At 41.9% G+C, this 22,296-nt stretch overlaps 1 protein-coding gene across 7 annotated transcripts in view; it reads right to left on the reverse strand.

The window, feature by feature from the left end:
* The window catches only part of ppp1r1c (protein phosphatase 1, regulatory (inhibitor) subunit 1C), a 109,478-nt gene that overhangs the window by 69,607 nt on the left and 17,575 nt on the right, over positions 1–22,296 (reverse strand). For 2 of the 7 annotated variants that reach the window (XM_073047074.1, XM_073047073.1), the window contains exon 2: positions 11,487–11,533. The exons of the other annotated variants lie outside the window; for them this stretch is intronic. In XM_073047074.1, the coding sequence (XP_072903175.1) occupies positions 11,487–11,533 (47 nt within the window). The remainder of the gene's footprint in view (positions 1–11,486; positions 11,534–22,296) is intronic. 7 annotated transcript variants of the gene reach the window in all.

The raw sequence follows: 22,296 nt of genomic DNA on the forward strand, positions 1-22,296 counted from the left end.
AAATGCCAATAAAATAGATAATAGATGTCATCATATCATTAGATGAGAGATCATGAAGATGATAGGACATGAAACCCTTAAGAGTTCCAACACCAAAAGTTCACTCCGATACAATCACACCCTAAGCTGTTGGGAATTCTATTCATCGTTAAACTATTTAAATAAAGCTACAAACCTTCTCATTTAGACTGATTGATGTCCATCTGAAAAGCCTGCAAACAAAGGTTATTCTGTTCCAAGCACCTCTCTGTTCTCTTATAGCAAGGGTCACATGCCCCTTTAACCTCCGACTCTTCCTGCCAAGCTTGATGTGGATTAATAGTAGAAGGTTCCTTTGTTACTGTACACCAGCTTCCTCAATGCTGTCAACCACATGGCTAACTTTTATATCATTTGCAAACCTGTGGCATTTAGATCTAAGTAATTAATGTTAAGGGACAGTGCATTTGCCTTGTAGAATCCTTATGATAATCCCCCAATCACAAAAACAAGCACCAACCATAACTCCTTACTACTTCCTACAGAGCTAATGTTGCAACCAATTTGCATTCTCCCTTGGATCCCATGGACTTTTACATTCTTGACTAGTGTCCTGTATGAAATATTGTCAATGGCCTTACTGAAGGTTCTACAGACTACACCAAACAAACTTGTTATCTCTTCAAAAAATTCAGTATAATTTGTCACATAACATGTTCACTTAACAAATCCATCTGGACAGCCCTTGATTAACCTTTAATTTCTAAAATAAGATTCTTTTGCTTAGAATTGATTGCAGTCCCTTTCCTATCTCTAAAGTTAAACTGACTCACCGGTGATTAATTGATCTTTCCTTTTAAATAGCAATCCTACGTCAACAGTCTTCTAATCCCGTCACCACTCCTTTAGTCAGGGAGGATAGAAAATTTGTAATCAGAGTTCCCTCAGTTTCCTTCCTTGCTTCTTTTAACAACCTGGGATTATATTTCACATGGACCTGGTGATATTCCATGATTTTACCAAGCCTGATTTAAAAGGTGTTCACACATGTACTCAGATTTCCTATGCTCTCATTCAGATTTGGCTTTGCTACATTGACAGTAACCCCTACACTCATTCACAGAATACTTCAAACTACATAATGACAAATAGGATCCTAAGCAAGTCTGGATATTAAACCAACTTTTAATTGCTTTTGGAAATTGGTAATTGCTTTATTATTATCATATGTACTGAGATAGAGTGAAAAGCCTGTTTTTCTTTGCCATCCACGTGGATCATTTCAAAACGCAAGTGCATTGAGCAAATACAAGAGAAAAGAAATAGCAGAATGCAGAATATCGTGTCACAGTTCCAGAGAAAGTGCCGTGCAGCCAGACACTACAAGGGCGTTGATGAAGTAGATTCTGAGATCAACAGTTCAAATGTATTGTACAAGAAGTCCATTCAAGAGTCTTATAACAGCCAGAAGCTGTCCTTGATCCTGCTGATGTATGCTTTCAGGCTTTTGTATCTTCTACCAGAATGAGGGGGAAACAAGAGAAAATGACGAGGTTGAGATTTTGATTACACTGGCTGCAGTCCTAAAGCATCTGAAAGTATAGTCAGAATCCATGGAAAGGAGGCTGGTTTCTGTGATGGACAGAATTATGTCCACAACTCTCAGAAATTTCTTAGGGTCTTGGGCAGAGCATCTGCCATACAAAGCTTTGATGCATCTGGATAGGATGCTTTTATAAAAGAGATTATTCTAAAATTGGATTTTATAAAACTGGTTATGTACATTTATAAAATTTGATGAGGGTCAAAGAGGACATGCTAAATTTCCTTAGCCTTCTGAGGATATTGATATTGTGGTCAGTTTACAAGTGGATCAATTTCATAGGATTTTTCCAAAATCTTGTGCGGTCATATCAGAATATTTGTGACGTTGTCTATTATCAGAGCTACAATTTGAACTATTGTGATTTTGCTTTGTCATATTAACTTCTTTTCTAATTCAATGCAATCAGAGTTCCCTCAGTTTCCTTCCTTGCTTCTTTTAACAACCTGGGATTATATTTCACATGGACCTGGTGATATTCCATGATTTTACCAAGCCTGATTTAAAAGGTGTTAATAACTTCTTATATATTATATTATATTATATTATATTATATTATATTATATTAATTTATTAACTTCATATTGACTTCTTTTCTAATTCAATGCAAAATAATGAATTATGCAGATAGATCTCCATGATGCAAGTCTCTCTTTCTGTCTACTCAGTGGCCACTTTATTAGAAAAACCTGTGCACCAGCTTGTTAATGTATTCAGCCAATCATGTGGCAGCAATTCAATGCATAAAGCATACAGACATTGACAAGAGTTTCAGTTATTCCTCAGACAAAACATCAGATCGGCGAAGGAATTCGATCTTAGTGACTTTGACCATGGAATGATTGCTGGTACCAAGAAGGGTGGTTTGAGTATCTCAGAAATTGCTGATCTCCTTGGATTTTCATTCACAACAGTCTCTAGGGTTTACAGAAATTGGTGCAATAAACAAAACAAAAAAAAAATCAGTGAGCAGCAGTTCTGTGGGTGAAAACCTCTTGTTAATGAGAGAGGGCAGAGGAGAATGATCAGACTGGTTCCAGCCAACGGGAAGGCAACAGTAACTCAAATAACCGCACATTACAACAGTAGCGCGCAGAAGAGCCTCTCTGAAAGCACACCATGTCGAACCTTGAAGCAGATGGGGTACAGCAACAGAAAACCACACACATTCACTCAGAGAACATATTCCTAGGTAGAGTGGCTACTGGGTATGTTTATTTGTAAATCTAATCAATGCAAAGCAGTTTTAAAATGAAGTTAGGAATAATTTGTAGTGTTTATCTTTACTATGTGCAGAGCCACATTAAAAATATTGTGATCAACACACACACAAAGCTGGAGGAACTCAGCATTTCAGGCTGAATCTATGGAAAAGAGTACAGTCGACATTTCAGGCCAAGACCCTTCATCAGGATCCTTAATCAAGACCTTACATCAAGAAATATTGTGATATTGCTTTTAAGCTAGAATACAAGTTACCACTTCAGCGGATTTGCCCTCTGTTCAGCACGTAAGCACCATGATGAAGAAAGCACGGCAGCACTTCTACTCTCTTAGAAGTTTGCAAAGATTCAGCATGTCATCTAAATTTTGACAAATTTCTATAGATGTGTAGCGGAGAGTATATTGACCGGTTGCATCGTGGCCTGGTATGGAAACACCAGTACCCTTGAACAGAAAAGCCTACAAGAAGTAGTGGACACAGCCCAGTCCATCACAGGTAAAACCCCACCCCCCAATAACTGAGCGTGTTCGTGTGGAGCGCTGTTGCAGGAAAGTACTTTCCATCTTCAGGAACTCACACCATCCAGGACATGCTCTCTTCTTGCTGCTGCCATCAGGAAGAAGTTTCAGGAAGCTCAGGAGCCCACACCACCAGTTTCAGCAACAGTTATTACCCTTCAACCATCAGGCTCTTGAACCAGAGGGGATGACTTCAATCAACTTCACTCACTCCATCACTGAACTTTTCCCACAACTTTGAAGGAAACTTTATCTCACATTCTCGATATTTATTGCCTATTTATTTATGAATATTATATTTTTCTAATTGTATCTGCACAGTTTGTTGTCTTTGTTCATCCTGTTTGGTGCAGTCTTTCATTGATTCTGTTGTATTTCTTGTCGATTTCTGTGATTGCCTGCAAGAAAATGAACCTCAGGGTTGTATACGGTAACATATATGTATTTGATAGTAAATTTACTTTGAACTTTGAAGTTGGGAGAAGGTATATTAAGCAGCTAATGACTTGTGTCATATGTCTTGTCCCTATCATCCATTAAGGTGAAATATATTAACTGCTTGCCTCAGCATCACATGAATAGATTTGCGAACATATCTATACATTATGATAATTACCACTGATGGTGAATATCATGTTCAAGAACTTCCAGTAATGCCCCCCAACTCCCCCTTCACCATTTCCCATCCTCTTTTCCTTCTCTCATCCTATCTCCTTGCCTGTCCATCACCTCCCTCTGTCACTCTTCTGCCCTTTTCTTTCTTCCATGGCCTTCTATCTCCTTTATCAATTTACTTCCCACCTTGTGCTTCTCTCTCCTCCCCCCCCACCTTTTAAATCTACTCCTCAGCTTTTTTTCTCCAGTCCTGCCAAAGGGTTTCGGCCCGAGACATCAACTGTACTCTTTTCCTAGTTGTTGCCCAGACTGCTGAGTTCCTCCAGTATGTTGTGCGTGTTGATCATGTTCAAGTCATCATTTTTGTCATTTGACATTCTACAGGTGATATGCATTTTGAAATTACACTAGTAAAACTCTCAGAGAAAGATCGGCACTGAATCTAAAATATTTGTCACTTATGCAGCTCCTTTTTGATGCTAAGGAATTTCACAGGAGCATAACTAGATACAAATATTCTTTGACAACAACTCTCAAATATATATCCTGCAGTGTTGTTCAAAATGAATATTTTTCACCTCCTTTTTAAGACATGATCAGAAAGTCTGAGGATCAGAATCCATTGTTGAGGCTTGGCATTCATGATCACGGCTATATTTTGGACAGTTAAGCTTCCCCCATTCTGGAAAAGGTGCCTGCATGTCCACAGGCTGGGAGGACAAAGCCAGGGATGTCTGCCCTGGGGTTTGTGCTAAGGTTTTTTTCCTTGTACTGGATGGGCCCTGTGGTGAACTACATATACCTGTCTGGACACGCCCCCTGCTGACTGCTCCTGTGGCTCCTCCCACAGACCCCTGTATAAAGGTGATGGAGGTCTGAGCCCGGCCTCTCTGTCTCCAGGATGTAGTATGGTGGTCAATCACTGCTTGTTCCTTCTTCCAGTCAATAAAAGCCGATACCTCGCTTTTACGTCTCAGAGTGAGTTATTGATGGTGCATCAGGCCCTACAGTTCCTGCCATCTTGTTGCTGGGTTTGTGCCCACAACACAGGCCCTGGCTGCTATTTCCCCGGGTCGGCCAGTGTGACTTTAAACCATTTTGCCAAGTTTTGATGACTAGGAGAGCTGATACTGCATGTTATGACCTTCTATATCCTCTCAGAATTAAACAGATTAATATTTGAACATTAAGCCACTTAAAAATTCAGACCACAATGATATCACACAATTCAATTTTTTCTCCCTGCTTTCAAATGCACCATCTCGTGAGGAACCTGAGCAAAGTGGTTGACTAATAAATGGCAGAGTTCAGAACGTCATTCTGGGCCAGCACCATAAAATGGTACAGAATTAATCTGGATAAACAGCTGAGAACATGGATTAAAAATCAAAGTTTAATAACATTTCAAACCAAGATTAACAACACCAAATAAAGAAATTTGCTTGAGGCAACAAGAATATAAAAAATAGATGCAGATTAATTTTAATGAACGCAAATATACATGAAGTTGAACTTTAAATGACAGGAAAAACAATCACTCAAAACAAAACGATGTCTTTGTTTCATCTGATTGCAGACTCAGGCACTGTGTCTTAAAGGAATTCCAAAGCCTGGGTAGGAATTTAAATTATTTCTCCGACTCTTTAGAGAACAATAACGCCAAGCAAATATCCATTCTCACCCGCTGAGAGGTGAACTTTCTAATAGTGCCTAGAAAAGGCTCGTGTTTCACACTACACTCTCATAAAATGGAAAACTAGATTATCTGCAGAGCATGACTCTGATTTGTTACCCATGAACATGTGTGGCATAAATCACCGACAGGTTGGAAGGCTGAATTGGGGAGTTGGAATAGAATAAATACACACTAATTGACAATGATATTCTCAGGGGAACGGCACTGCAGTTTTGCATTTCCTAGCAATGCCCAATTCCCAAGAATAAGAAAAATATGTGTATAACTGATTGAAATTTTTGTTCAACATCAGGCATCCAAGGGTATGGACAAAAGCTGAGGAAACACAATCACAGAAAACAGAATGGGGGCACAAGTGTAGGAGGCTGAGCAACAGATAACTCGTCCTCTGTGCAGAGTTACATGAGCACAGTTAGCCGCAAGTAGAATATCATACCCAGAAGCTGAAAATTCCACCCTTTGAGCAACATACACCTACACCTTTAAAATATAATGGAGAGGTTATCTTGTATGTAATCCTGAATCAGCATCAGAATCAGGTTCATTATCACTGACGCATGTCATGAAATTTGATTTGTGGCGGCCGTACAGCGCAAGACATAAAAAAAGTTACTGCAGGTTACAATAATAAAAAAAATAGTGTGAAAGAGGAATAAGGAAGTAATGTTTGTTTAACCATTAAGAAATCTGATGGTAAATAGGAAAAAAAAGCTGTTCTTAAAATGTTGAGTGTGATATTCCGCTCCCTAATAACAATAATATATACTAAAAATAATTTAAGTGAATGAAATACATAAAAGTACAGTCTCAATTGCATACAGGTTTCGTCAAGTCATAACACTTTTTGACTGTGTTATACATTTTGACTGCATGGTGACTTGTGGGGAGCATGCATTAATATATCCGAGTTTCCTGTCATGATTGGATTTTTCTGGGATGGAATAAAGTCAAGAAGCTGAGGTAGCATGTATAGTTTTGGGTTTGGATTGAGGTTGGAAAAGTTCTTGCAGGCCAGTGGTTATATGAGCTTCAGCTGCTTTTTATGGTCACCAGATAGATGTGCTGGAAAACAAGAAGTTTATGTTTTGAGTTCTTCCAAGAATAGCTCCAAACAATTAACTGCCGGTTAACTGTCGGCTAACTATTACTTGGATTGCACTACCTGTATGTATAATCTATATTTTCATTTATATTTATCATTATTATTGTTATGAGCAGAGAGACAACATCTGCCGGAAGTAAATTCCTTGTATGTGCATAGGTACTTGGCGATTAAAGTCTGATTCTGATTCTGATGTCTCCATTTTCAGAGGGAAGACAGAAGATGCTCGATCTGATTGGCTAAAGTTTTGCTCATCCTTCAGCTAAGACTTTGAGGAATGGAAGGCTGCACTTTGTTACCTTGATAAGACAGGAGGGGATGGTGTCAAGAAACGAAATGTGGTTGCTTGTTTATACGGTTATTCTTCATTCGCTAGTGATGCATGATGAGACAGTCTCTGGTGGTTAACAGGGCTGCTGCTCAGAATTAATAAATGTGGGAGATAAAACAAGAAGGTACAAACCAGTGCATTTTTATAGTCATTGGTCATTACTTCAGCCATAGCCAACCCATTCATTTGGAAGGGGGCCATTGGCCTTCAACAAAGATGTTTGTTTTTATTACTTTTTCTTAATCCATATTACAACTTTTAATTAATTTACATAATCAATTTAAACATTTACATTTTTATAATTTCTGCTTCCACAGTTTCCAAGTGGGTCAGATTAAAATAATCAAAGATTCAAAGATCACCTGAGCATTTGACAATAGACAATAGACAATAGACAATAGGTGCAGAAGTAGACCATTCGGCCCTTCGAGCCTGCACCGCCATTTTGAGATCATGGCTGATCATCTACTATCAATACCCAGTTCCTGCCTTGTCCCCATATCCCATGATTCCCCTATCCATAAGATACCTATCTAGCTCCTTCTTGAAAGCATCCAGAGAACTGGCCTCCACTGCCTTCTGAGGCAGTGCATTCCAGACCCCCACAACTCTCTGGGAGAAGAAATTTTTCCTTAACTCTGTCCTAAATGACCTACCCCTTATTCTCAAACCATGCCCTCTGGTACTGGACTCCCCCAGCACCTGGAACATATTTCCTGCCTCTATCTTGTCCAATCCCTTAATAATCTTATATGTTGCAATCAGATCCCCTCTCAATCTCCTTAATTCCAGTGTGTACAAGCCCAGTCTCTCTAACCTCTCTGCGTAAGACAGTCCTGACATCCCAGGAATTAACCTTGTGAATCTACGCTGCACTTCCTCTACAGCCAGGATGTCCTTCCTTAACCCTGGAGACCAAAACTGTACACAATACTCCAGGTGTGGTCTCTCCAGGGCCCTGTACAAATGCAAGAGGATTTCCTTGCTCTTGTACTCAATTCCCTTTGTAATAAAGGCCAACATTCCACTAGCCGTCTTCACTGCCTGCTGCACTTGCTCATTCACCTTCAGTGACTGATGAGCAAACAATGGAAAAGGCCATTGACAGGATAGACTGGCAACAGGCTACAAAGTTGTTGCATGCACTGGCTCTTGGTTTCCACCATCCTCAGCCCAGATGCTGCTCATATACAGCTCCACTTCCTGGCAGGAGCGAAGCTAGCCATGAAAAGCCAAGAACATTGACAGGGCTAACAGCTGTCTGGCACAGGCCATTGTAAAGCAGTAGCATTGTAAAGCAGTAGCATTGCTCCAGGAGATTGGGTTTTGTCTATTCATGAGAAGAGGTGCCTTGGGCAGGGGCACGGGTGAAGAGTTAAGTGCTCTGACAGATGAATCCAACCACTAGCAATGGCATAGAGGAGATGAGGAAACAATTTGAAAAGAACCAACTTCTTTTCTGGATCTATTACAAATATATGCTGCATTGCTTCAATGTCAGTGTCAAGCAACTATTAATTTAACTGATGAAGCTAGCACCCAGGTACTCAGTTCCTTGTAGATTAGCTTCTTGTGTTGTATGCACTAGAACCTAGGCACACAACCGGGCCTAAGTCAAAACATTGAAGGATACTGTCCATCTTACTGAAGGTCATGTTACCCTCCTTATGAAGTTCGTGTAGAAAGCAATTTACCTTCACTTTCTTCTGGGCTGCACAGCCAGCAGTCCCACAACTGCTGCAATCCAGGTTCAATCCTGACTTTTGATGTCATCTGTTTGGAGTTTGTTTATTTTCCCTATGGCCATATGGGTTTCCTATGTGCCCTTCAGTTTCCTCCACGTTCCAAAAACTCACAGGTTGATAGATTAAATGGCCACTATAAATCCCTCTTAGAAGGTAGATGAGGGGTAGTCAATGGCAATGTCGAGAGAATAAAATGAGTTGGGGTAGGATTAGTGTAAATAGGTGCTAGATAGTCAACATGCACTCAGTGGACCAAAGTGCCTGTTCCCTACAATTTATTATACATCCCCTAGTTTTTTAAATTTTAAATTTTAAAATCCTGCCTGTATGCCGCTAGTGCTTAGGACAGCAATGAAGGTCCTCCCTCTCTGTCTGTCATCACACACAGATATAGAAGGATGCTTCATTGCTGTTTCCGGAACAATTTTTTGTTGAGCAGTCAGGGTTATTAGCCCAGAGCTGAACCCCCCGAACCTGGAGGACCACTCTTACTCTGGCCTCTACTCTTTGATCTGTTTGGCATGGATGACACAACCAAGAGCCAAAGCATAAGGCCTTGACTCTAGCCAACATAGCTCTCCGGGTCATTGAGGCTCACAAGCCTACAAACTGGATGACAAGGTTATGGTTCTCTTAGGGGTTCTCTCTCTTTGTATGTTTTAATGAAATGAGCACATAGTTATAAAACATCACAGTTCTGGATGAGCACAATCAGATTCCCTGGCTGATGCCATCTCTCTGACTGAACACTTTCGAATTCCATCCCTGTAATTGCTTTTCTTGCAGCTTGCCTGGTTCTTTCCAGAAATATCTTTGATCAAATCAGTTGCTGCCTTTGCCTTTTAATCATCTCACAAGATTTGCGGGTCAATGCCAAGGCTAGTACTCAATAGCCTTTGTTCTGCATTGGTTGAGACATCAGTTGGACAATTCACCTGTACTTATGGGTTTCCTGGCAAGCAATTAGGTTAAATGTTCTGTTCCATATCAGATAAAGTCCTGATCCTTTCTGAGATATGGGGCCCAAAACTGTTGACAATACTCCAAGTGTAGCCAGACTGGTGCCTTATGAAACCTCAGCATTATCTCTTTGTTTTTATATTCTGTTCCCTTTCAAATGAATGCCAACATTGTATTTGCCTTCTTTAAAACAGACTCAACCTGTAAATTAACCTTCTGGGAGTCTTGCATGAGGATTCAAGTCTCCTTGCACTTCTGATGTTTGAACCTTGTCCCCATTTGGATGATAGTCCTCACTTTTGTTCCTTTTACCAAAATGCATCATCGTACATTTCCCAACACTGTATTCCATCTGGTCACTTATATGTCCATTCTTCCAATTTTTCTAAGTCTTTCTGCAATTTCATTGCTTCCTCAGCACTACCCACCACTCCACCCATCTTCATATCATCTGCAAAGTTTGCCACAAAGCCATCAATTCCATTATCTAAATCACTGATAGACAACATGAAAAGTAGTGGTCTCAGTAATGACCCCTGAGGAACACCACTAGTCACAGGCAGCCAACCAGAAAAGACCCCCTTTATTCCCACTCCCTGCCTCCTGCCTGTCAGCCATTTTTCTATCCATGCCAGTATCTTTCCTGTAATGCCATAGGATTTTATCTTGTTAAGCAGGCTCATGTGTGACACCTTATCAAATGCCTTTTGAAAATCCATGTAGGTGACATCCACTGCCTCTCCTTTGTCCACCCTGCTTGTTACTTCCTCAAAGAACTCTAACAGATTTTTCAAGCAAGATTTCCCTTTACAGAACTGTGCTGACTTTGACTTATTTTATCATTAGTCTCCATGTACCCCGAAGCCTCATCCTTTATAATGGACTCCAACACCTTCCCAACCTCGGAGGTAAGGCTTACTGGCCTATAATTTCCTTTCTTTGCTTTCTTCCCTTCTTAAAGGGTGGATTGACATTTGCAATCTTCCAGTCCTCCAGAACCATGCTGAAATCAAGTGATTTTTGAAAGATCATAACCAATGCATCAGCTATCTCTTCAGCAACCTCTTTCAGAACTCTGGGATATAGTCCATCTGGCCCAGGTGACTTAGTCACCTTTGAGTTTGCCTAACACTTTTTTTTGTAATAGCAATGGCATTTACCCCTGCTCCCTGACGGTTACAGACTACTAGTACTTACTAAGACTGATGCAAAGTACTTACTAAGTTCATCAGCCATTTCTTTGTCCCCCATTACTACCTCACCATCACCATTTCCCGTGGCCCATTATCAAATCTTACCTCTCTTTTACTCTTTATATAACTGAAAAACCTCTAGTATACTGCTTTATATTATTGACTCGTTTGTCCTCATATTTCACCTTTTTCCTTCTTATGGCATTTTAGTTGCCTTTTGTTGGATTTTAAAAACTTCCCAATCATCCAACTTCTCACTCAGTTTTGAGACGTTATATGCCCTTTCTTTGGCTTTTATGCAGTCCTTAACTTTCCTTGTCAGCCATGGTTGTCTACCCCTGCCATTTGAGAACTTATTGTTGGACACTTAAAAGAGAAGCCTCAGATACTGAGGACAAATGAAAATCGTCAACAAAACGTTTTTAGCTTAGTTGAACTATTGAAAAGCATCAGCACCATTGTGCAATTAAACTCATTATATTCAAAAAATGTTAATTTCTTGTTTTTCCAAATTCCTACCTGATGCAAGTAGTCTGAAATTGTATTTGTGTTCAGCTTCAGGTGGTCTATCATAAACAAAAGAAAAATTCTGAGGAAGAAAAACTTTCAAAAAAAATTGTTGTCCGGTGTAATTATCTAAAATAGATGAACAACATAACCAGTCAGAGTCCAGTCTTTAAGATCAAAGCAAGCTTTGAGCAGGTGGGTGGCTTTCAACTTTTGCACTCAACCTCATTTTAGTCTCCTTGAAGTCAGTGGAGCTTCATATTAGACAAGATAGCATCTGAAAAATCTACTTGTACATAGAGATTTTCTGACAAGTCATTAAGTTACATTTCTATATCAGATACATTTCACATTGCATTGAAAATACTCTTTCCACAAATGCATAACTGCTAGGCATAGAGATCAACTGATTAGTTCACCAGATACTGACTAAACTTGGCTGTATTCATTGGTGTTTAGAAATACAATAAGTTATCCCATTGAAATATTGTGGTCTGAATCTTCTGCTAATAAAGTAAATGAGACTTACATTCTTAAAATAAAAATAAGACAAGTATTTCATTAGTTTAAAGATCTTCCTGTGTTTCTATGCTATAATCATCTTAAATGTTTTTGGGAACTGAAAACTTTTTGTCATCCTGTTTTATACTAGTTAATTCTGAACGATTGTGCAAGTGCTTTGACTGAATTCTGTAAACTTTAACTGTTTTCTAACTGGAATGTCCCGTAGTATGCTAAGCTTCAACTGTCATGGTCCGGTCCATAAAATCTGCATTCTGGTTCACGGTCCGGTCAGTGGGCTCCGGACTCTGGGTCTTCTGGCTGTCCCTTGATTCAGTTGGGCTTAATCATAGGCATCTGATGCTCATATTGGGGCTGGGAATATAAGTGGCCCTGGGTTTGAGTGTGGGTGCTGGTTTGTCTTGTCAGTATCCTGTCCTCGCCTCTGTGGGGTAAGTCAGGCCATCTTTGCCATTACCCAGAGGCTGAACTGTTCCCTTCCCTTCCCCTTCTTTCTGTAGCCCATGGCTGAAGCCTTGCCTGCTAACTTTTGCCTGGAACCTCGCCTGCTATTCTCACCATCGAGTTCTACTGCTGGAGCAAGACTGGAGCCTTGCTGTGTTTAGATAAGGAACTGTCTTTTGCTGTTTGAAACTGTCTCTTTTGTGTCCTCACCTTTACTAGGTAGGCCTGGCCGTTTGCCACTACCTTGAGTTGAAACTGTCTCTGTGTCCATGCCTTTGCTAGGTAGGCCTGGCCGTTTGCCACTACCTTGAGTTGAAACTGTCTCTGTGTCCATGCCTTTGCTAGGTAGGCCTGGCCGTTTGCCACTACCTTGAGTTGAAACTGTCTCTGTGTCCTCACCTTTGCTAGGTAGGCCTGGCCGTTTGCTGCTACCTTGTGATGGGAACCGTCTCATTGTGTTCAGCTTTCCATGACTCCTGGCCCTATGTCCTGTTCCCAAGGAGGGGTCCCGGCTCTGTGTTCCGTGTTCCTGTCTCCCAAGACCAAGGCTCTGTGTTCCAGTCTCCAAAGTCCAAGTCTGAGCTTCATGGCCTCATCCAGCACAGGAGTCCCACATCCTGCCCCCACGTCCAGTCCTGTTACCTTACCATATCTAGTCCTCACCTAGATCCGGAGTCCGAGCCAGAGTCAAGACCCAGGTTCTGGGTCGCTGTCCAGTCTCTGGCTCAGAGTCCTTGTCCAGGTTCCAAGTTCCTAGTTCCTCGGCCAGATCCTGATTTCCTTGTCTAGTCCTAGCCCAGGCCCTGTATCCTAGTCTCGTCCAGTGTCGTTTCTTCCCGACTTCCCTTGTTTTCTTGACACACCTAGTCCTGTCCCTAGTACTTTAGTGTCTGTGTCTTGCATTTGGGTCCTCTCTCAACACCCACCTTATGACATAGAACATAGAACATAGAATAGTACAGCACATTACAGGCCCTTCGGCCCACAATGTTGTGCTGACCTCAAACCCTGCCTCCCATATAACCCCCCACCTTAAATTCCTCCATATACCTGTCTAGTAGTCTCTTAAACTTCACTAGTGTATCTGCCTCCACCACTGACTCAGGCAGTGCATTCCACGCAGCAACCACTCTCTGAGTGAAAAACCTTCCTCCAATATCCCCCTTGAACTTCTCCTCCCCTTACCTTAAAGCCATGTCCTCTTGTACTGAGCAGTGGTGCCCTGGGGAAGAGGCACTGGCTGTCCACTCTGTCTATTCCTCTTAATATCTTGTACACCTCTAACATGTCTCCTCTCATCCTCCTTCTCTCCAAAGAGTAAAGCCCTAGCTCCCTTAATCTCTGATCATAATCCATACTCTCTAAACCAGGCAGCATCCTGGTAAATCTCCTCTGTACCCTTTCCAATGCTTTCACATCCTTCCTATAGTGAGGCGACCAGAACTGGACACAGTACTCCAAGGGTGGCCTAACTAGAGTTTTACAAAGCTGCATCATTACATCTTGTCTCTTAAACTCTATCCCTCAAATTATGAAAGCTAACACCCCATAAGCTTTCTTAACTACCCTATCTACCTGTGAAGCAACTTTCAGGGATCTGTGGACAAGTACCACCAGATCCCTCTGCTCCTCCACACTACCAAGTATCCTGCCATTTACTTTGCACTCTGCCTTGGAATTTGTCCTTCCAAAGTGTACCACCTCACACTTCTCCGGGTTGAACTCCATCTGCCACTTCTCAGCCCAATTCTGCATCCTATCAATGTCTCTCTGCAATCTTCGACAATCCTCTACACTATCTACAACACCACCAACCTTTGTGTCGTCAGCAAACTTGCCAACCCACTCTTCTACCACCACATCCACATCACATCACTGACTAGATTGGAGCCAGAAGCCAAGTAGAAGTTTGCACTAGTGGAGCTTCCCCAGGAAAAAAGTGGATTTGTGGGAAAGTGAGCAGCAAGCTGTGGATGATAGTATTGTGAAAGGAAATATAGGCAATTCCAATAGTGGAAATCAGGATCACAAAGTGTAATCTCAGTAGAAGTGGTTATCAATTTATAACAATAGGATTAGTTAAGAGACTCTTAGATAGGTACCTGGAGCTTAGAAAAATAGAGAGCTATGTGGTAGAGTAATTCTAGGCAGCTTCTAGAGCAGCTTACATGGTCAGCATAACATTGTGGGCCAAAGGGCCTGCAATGTGCTATAGGTTTATATGCTCTATATTCTATAACAGAGACAAGTAGAAATAACTTCACTCACTCTTTGGTGTTCTTGACCTCAAAGTGCTGGACAATCTTAGTCATTTATTACTTGCTACCATGCATACCATGCACGATATCCTGAAGTGGGAAGGAGAACAGCCAGAGGTCGTGGTACATATTGGTACCAACGACATAGGTAGGAAAAAGGAGGAGGTCCTGAAAGCAGACCATAGGGAGGTCAGAAGGAATTTGAGAAGCAGGACCTCAAAGATAGTAATCTCGGGATTACTGCCTTGGCCATGCGACAGTGAGTACAGGAATAGAATGAGATGGAGGATAAATGTGCGGCTGAGGGATTGGAACAGGTAACAGGGATTCATATTTCTAGATCATTGGGACAGACGTGATCTGTACAAAAAGGACAGGTTGCACTTGAATCCAAGTGGGGGGGGGGGGACCAATATCCTGGCTGGGAGGTTTGCTAAGGCTATTGGGCAGAGTTTAAACGAGAATTGCTGAGGGGCGGGGACCAAACTGAAGAGACAGAGGAAGGGGCAGTTGGCTCACATATAGGGAAAGCTTGGAGACAGTGTGAGAGGGAAGGGATACAATCAGACTGAGAATAATGGGTTGAGATGTGTTTATTTTAATGCAAAGTGGATTGAGCTTAGAGCATGGATCCGTACTTGGAGCTATGATGTGGTGGTCATTACAGAGACTTGGATAGCTCAGGGGCAGGAATGGTTTCTTAGTGCCAGGCTTTAGATGTTTCAGAAAGGACAGAGAGTGAGGCAAAAGAGGTGGGGGCGCGGCACTGTTGATCAGAGATATTGTCACGGCCGCAGAAAAGAAGGAAGTCATGGAGGGATTGTCTACTGAGTCTCTGCAGGTGGAAGTTAGAAACAGGAAGGGGTAAATAACTCTACTGGGTGTTTTTAACAGACCACCCAAGCGTAACAGGGACACCGAGGAGCAGAGAGGGAGACAGATTCTGGAAGGGTGTACTAATAACAGGGTTGTCATGGTGGGAGATTTTAATTTCCCAAATATTGATTGGCATCTCCCAAAAGCGAGGAGTTTAGATAGGGTGGAGTTTGTTAGGTGTGTTCAGGAAGGTTTCTTAACACAATATGTAGATAAGCCAACAAGAGGAGAGGCTGTACTTGATCTGCTTTTGGGAAATGAACCTGGTCAGGTGTCAGGTCTCTCAGTAGGAGAGCATTTTGGATATAGTGATCACAATTCTATCTCCTTTACCATAGCATTGGAGAGGGATAGGAACAGACAAGTTAGGGAAACATTTCATTGGAGTAAGGGGAACTATGAGGGGAACTTAGAAGCATAAATTGGGAACAGATGTTCTCAGGGAAACGTACCGAACAAATGTGGCAAATGTTCAGGGGATATTTGTGTGGGATTCTGAGTAGGTACATTCCAATGAGACAGGGAAAGGATGGTGGGGTATAGGAACTATGTGTACAAAGGCTGTTGCAAATCTAGTCAAGAAGAAAAGAAGAGCTTATGAAAGGTTCAAAAAATTAGGCAATGATAGAGATCTAGAAGATTATAAGGCTAGCAGGAAGGAGCTTAAGACTGAAATTAGGAGAGCCAGAAGGGGCCATGAGAAGGCCTTGGCGAGCAGGATTAAAGAAAACCCCCAGGCATTCTACAAGTAGTGAAGAGCAAGAGGATAAGATGTGAGAGAATAGGACCAATCAAGTGTGACAGTGTAAAATGTGTATGGAATCGGAGGAGATAGCAGAGGTATTTAATGAATTCTTTACTTCAGTATTCACAATGGAAAAGGATCTTGGTGATTTTAGGGATGACTCACAGCAGATTGAAAAGCTTGAGCATATAGACATTAAGAAAGAGGATGTGCTGGAGTTTTTGGAAAGCATCAAGTTGAATAAGTCTCCAGGACCAGACGAGATGTACCCCAGGCTACTGTGGGAGGTGAGGGAAGAGATGGCTGAGCCTCTGGCAATGATCTTTGCATCATCAATGAGGATGGGAGAGGTTCTGGAGGATTAGAAGGTTGCAGATGTTGTTCCCTTATTCAAGAAAGGGAGTAGAGGTAGCCCAGGAAATTATAGACCAGTGAGTCTTACTTCAGTGGTTGGTAAGTTGATGGAAAAGATTCTGCGAGGCAGGATTTATGAACATTTGGAGAGGCATAATATGATTAGGAGTAGTCAGCATGGCTTTGTCAAAGGCAGGCCGTGCCTTACGAGCCTCATTGAATTTTTTGAGGATGTGACTAAACAGATAGTAAATTTGCTGAAGACACAAAGGTTGGGGGTGTTGTGGATAGTGTGGAGGGGTGTCAGAGGTTACAGCGGGACATTGATAGGATGTAAAACTGGGCTGAGAAGTGGTAGATGAAGATCAACCCAGATAAGTGTGAGGTGGTTCATTTTGGAAGGTCAAATATGATGGCAGAATATAGTATTAATGGTAACTCTTGGTAGTGTGGAGGATCAGAGGGATCTTGGGGTCTGAGTCCATAGGACACTCAAAGCTGCTGTGCAGGTTGACTCTGTGGTTAAGAAGGCTTACGGTGCATTGGCCTTCATCAATTGTGGAACTGAATTTAGGAGCCGAGAGGCAATGTTGCAGCTATATAGGACCCTGGTCAGACCCCGCTTGGAGTACTGTGCTTAGTTCTGGTCACCTCACTACAGAAAGGATGTGGAAGCCATAGAAATGGTGCAGAGGAGATTTACAAGGATGTTGCCTGGATTGGAGAGCATGCCTTATGAGAATAGGTTGAGTGAACTCTGCCTTTTCTCCTTGGAGTGATGGAGGATGAGAGATGACCTGATAGAGGTGTATAAGATGATGAAAGGCATTGATCATGTGGATAGTCAAAGTCTTTTTCCCAGGGCTGAATTGGCTATAATGTGAGGACACAGGTTTAAGGTACTTGGAAGTAGGTACAGAGGAGATGTCAGAGGTAAGTTTTTTACTCAGAGAGTGGTGTTACGAAGGATGAACAGCTCTGATGGGACAAGGTTGCCCATGTCCCCCTCCTCTGGGAGAATTACAAACCGTTACTGTTGCCAGGCTGCTAATGAGAGAGAAAGAGATGGAACAAAAACATACTGGGACTGGAACATTTGCTTCAGACAAGGGCAAGATAACACCGGGGGAGAGAGACCATATTATGACTCCTGTAAGACTCACGGCTCCGGAGAGGGCTGTTTACTTGGTACTATTCTGTTCATTAAAATTCCTCAGTGGACAGCCGGAGAGGGCGGGTTTGATGGGCTACGCTATTCAAAACTGATTGACACCTGAGACCCCGTGAGTAGGGATAAAAGTGAGGTCTGGGGAGACACCCCTCAGACACACCAGGAGACACACTAGTGAGCACTGTTTAAGTGTTGGAACCCACGAGAAAAGTGGGGGGCATCGGAGACCGAACTCACAGTGTTTATAGTGAGGCCGGTGGGGGCTTGTGTGTGTGTCCACCCTTGCCTGGGTGACGAGTCCACCATAGAAGAACGGTCTAGCTAAAGGATAGAGGGGTCATACCTGAATGGCCACAACAACACATCGACAGATCAAGATCGTAAAGGAAGGTTTGACTGGCTGTCACTGTTTGATCTCTCTCTCTCTCTCTCCAACAATTACAACACATCGACCAACAACTACCTCAGCCTGTATGAACTGAACCGAACTTTATACTTTCCCATGATAATTCATTATCCCCTAGACATCGATAGAGCTTGTTTATTATTGATTATTATTATACCCACACTTTTAGGTTTAGTATTGCTAACGTGTATTATCTGTATATTTGCATTGTTGATATTGATTTGTATATTTTACTAATAAACACTGTTTTGAAAACAGTACCAGACTCCAACGGACACTTCTATCTTTGCTGGTAAGACACCCAGTTACGGGGTACGTAACAGTGGTGAGTGCATGGAATGGGCTGCCGGTGACAGTGGTGGAGGCAGATATGATAGGGTCTTTTAAGAGACTTCTGGATATGTACATTGAGCTTAGAAAAACAGAGGGCTATGGGTATCACCCGGTAATTTCTGAAGTAAGGGGATGTTCAGCACAGCATTGTGGGCCAAAGGGCCTGTATTGTGCAGTAGAGTTTCTGTGTTTCTATGCATCGGGAGCAGACAGAAGCCACATGTAAATGGCAGAAGGAATCCACTATCTCACCAGCTATTCGCCTCTTTGTTCTGTCAGGTGCTACTTGCCCCATCTGTGGATGATTCTATTGTTCACACATTGGCTGTGTGTCTTTTCATAGCCCACAAAACCAGAATGAAAGCATTCATCCTCAATCCAGAGGGACAGCGAAAAAAAAACAGTGGTCAATAACCTCAAGGAATATTGTGACCAGATGGCAAAGTGGACTTATTATTGGATCAGCAAAGACCGTGATGGACAATGGAGTAGGTTCAAGTTGTTGCATGTCTTGTTCCTGCATTTCTTGCAATATAAAAACGAGAGGAAGGAATAAAGCTCCTCAAACCTTATCTTCAACACATGCAGTAAAAATACCATTCTGCCAACCTCAGCCAGCAAACTGGATTATCTCGGGATAATTAAATTTGTTTGATTATTTATGTAATCTGCATATGTGTAATTTCTGATAATATAAACTCAGAATAACAGTGAAGTCAACCTTTAAGGAGAGAAAGTACTTCATTGAAGAATAATTAGAGCAGATGACTGTCTTTCCTTTCAGTATTTCCATGATTCTCAACCTGTAATGAAATGTTTATCTCAACTTTTTTTTAAAATTATGTACAGTGGATTATGGTTAATTGAGCCATCAGTTAAGAGGGGCAGCTGTTTTCTGGAACATCTCTTAAAGAACAAAAACCGAGAAAATAACCAGAATTCCCTTCATTTGTTTGGGACACCATGCTGCTTAATTGGGATAGGGGAATATTGCCAAACAGTTTTTAACCAGCGTCATTTGTGTGCACTTGCATTGGCTGTTCGGCATTACACCCTGCTTAACGTGGTCAGTTTTAAAATAGCACAAGTTGCATGTGTTTGTGTTCAAACAGCAGTGATTTTTGTCACTGATAGTTGGCAAGAAATAAGCAGTAAAACAAATGGGAACATTTAGCATTTAGGCTTGGAGATGCCAGAAACAGCCAGGAGTGAAAGGAAATGATTTTACTTCTCCAACCAGTTAGGAATTACGAAGATATTGAATGTTGTAATGAAAAATGAAGATTTAGAAGATGCAATCATCTAATGCATTGTATGAAGGTAGTCCATTAGGTGCCTGCGATGATTTTGTAAATGTGGAATGCTGCAAGTTTGATTCATGCAGAAAGGGAAGGGGTGGCCACTAGACAGCGTAGCAGTAGGCAGGTAGTGCAGGAGTTCCCTGAGATCATCTCCCTCCTAAACAGATATACTGTTCTGGATACTGTTGGGGGAGATGTCTCATCAGGGGAAGGCAGCAGCAGCCGAGTTCATTGCACCATGGGTGGCTCTGCGGCACAGGAGGGAAGGAAAAGGAGTGGGTGAGCCATAGTGATAGGGGATTCGATTCTAAGGGGAATAGATAGGCGTTTCTGTGACCGCAAACGAGACTCCAGGATGGTATGTTGCCTCCCTGGTGCAAAGGTCAAGGATGTCTCTGAGCGGCTGCAGGACATTCTGGAATGGGAGGGTGAACAGCCAGTGGTCGTGGTGCACATAGGTACCAACAATATAGGTAAAAAATGGGATGAGGTCCTACAAGGTGAATTTAGGGAGTTAGGAGATAAACTAAAAAGTAGGACCACAAAGGTAATAATCTCTGGATTACTACCAGTGCCGCATGCTAGTCAGAGTAGAAATAGGAGGATATTTCAAATGAATACGTGGCTTGAAAAATGGTGCAAGGGGGAGGGATTCAAATTTCTGGGGCATTGGAACCATTTCTGGGGGAGCTGGGACCGGTATAAACAGGACGGTCTGCACCTGAGCTGGACTGGAACCAATGTCCTGAACCAATGTTCAGGAGGCTTTAAACTAATGTGGCAGGGGGATGGGAACAAGTGCAGAGAGACAGAGTGGTGTAAAATGAGGGTAGAACCAAAAAGTAGTAAGGTGAAAAGTAAAAGTGGCAGGCAGGCAAATCCAGGGCAAAAAGCAAAAAGAGCCACTTTTCAACATAATTGTATAAGGGCTAAGAGTGTTGTAAAAACAAGCCTGAAGGCTTTGTGTGTCAATGCGAGGAGCATTCGTAACAAGGTGAATGAATTGAATGTGCAGATAGTTATTAATGAATATGATATAGTTGGGATCACAGAGACATGGCTCCAGGGTGACCAAGGATGGGAGCTCAACATGCAGCGATATTCAATATTCAGGAGGGATAGACAGGAAAGAAAAGGAGGTGGGGTAGCATTGCTGGTTAGAGAGGAGATTAACGCAATAGAAAGGAAGGACATTAGCCTGGAGGATGTGGAATCGATATGGGTAGAGTTGCATAACACTAAGGGGCAGAAAACGCTGGTGGGAGTTGTGTACAGGCCACCTAACAGTAGTGAGGTTGGGGATGGCATTAAACAGGAAATTAGAAATGTGTGCAATAAAGGAACAGTAGTTATAATGGGTGACTTCAATCTACATACAGATTGGGTGAACCAAATTGGTAAGGGTGCTGAGAAAGAGGATTTCCTGGAATGTATGCAGGATGGTTTTCTGAACCAACATGTCGAGGAACCAACTAGAGAGCAGGCCATTCTAGATTGGGTATTGAGCAATGAGGAAGGGTTAGTTAGCAATCTTGTTGTGCGAGGCCCCTTGGGTAAGAGTGACCATAATATGGTGGAATTCTTCATTAAGATGGAGAGTGACACAGTTAATTCAGAAACAAAGGTTCTGAACTTAAAGAAGGGTAACTTTGAAGGTATGAGATATGAATTAGCTAAGATAGACTGGCAAATGATACTTAAAGGGTTGACGGTGGATATGCAATGGCAAGCATTTAAAGATCACATGGATGAACTACAACAATTGTTCATCCCAGTTTGGCAAAAGGATAAATCAGGGAAGGTAGTGCACCCGTGGCTGACAAGGAAAATTAGGGATAGTATCAAGTCCAAAGAAGAAACATATAAATTAGCAAAAAAAAGCGGCACTCCTGAGGACTGGGAGAAATTCAGAGTCCAGCAGAGGAGGACAAAGGGCTTAATTAGGAAAGGGAAAAAAGATTATGAGAGAAAGCTGGCAGGGAACATAAAAACTGACTGTAAAAGCTTTTATAGATACGTGAAAAGAAAAAGATTGGTCAAGACAAATGTAGGTCCTTTACAGTCAGAAACAGGTGAATTGATCATAAGGAACAAAGACATGGCAGACCAATTGAATAACTACTTTGGTTCTGTCTTCACTAAGGAGGACATAAATAATCTTCCAGAAATAGTAAGGGTCTAGTGAGATGGAGGAACTGAGGGAAATACATGTTAGTAGGGAAGTGGTGTTAGGTAAATTGAAGGGATTAAAGGCAGATAAATCCCCAGGACCAGATGGTCTGCATCCCAGAGTGCTTAAGGAAGTAGCCCAAGAAATAGTGGATGCATTAGTGATAATTTTTCAAAACTCCTTAGATTCTGGATTAGTTCCTGAGGATTGGAGGGTGGCTAATGTAACCCCACTTTTTAAAA

The sequence above is a fragment of the Hemitrygon akajei genome, chromosome 5, assembly GCF_048418815.1.
Source record: "Hemitrygon akajei chromosome 5, sHemAka1.3, whole genome shotgun sequence".
Lineage (NCBI taxonomy): Eukaryota > Metazoa > Chordata > Chondrichthyes > Myliobatiformes > Dasyatidae > Hemitrygon > Hemitrygon akajei.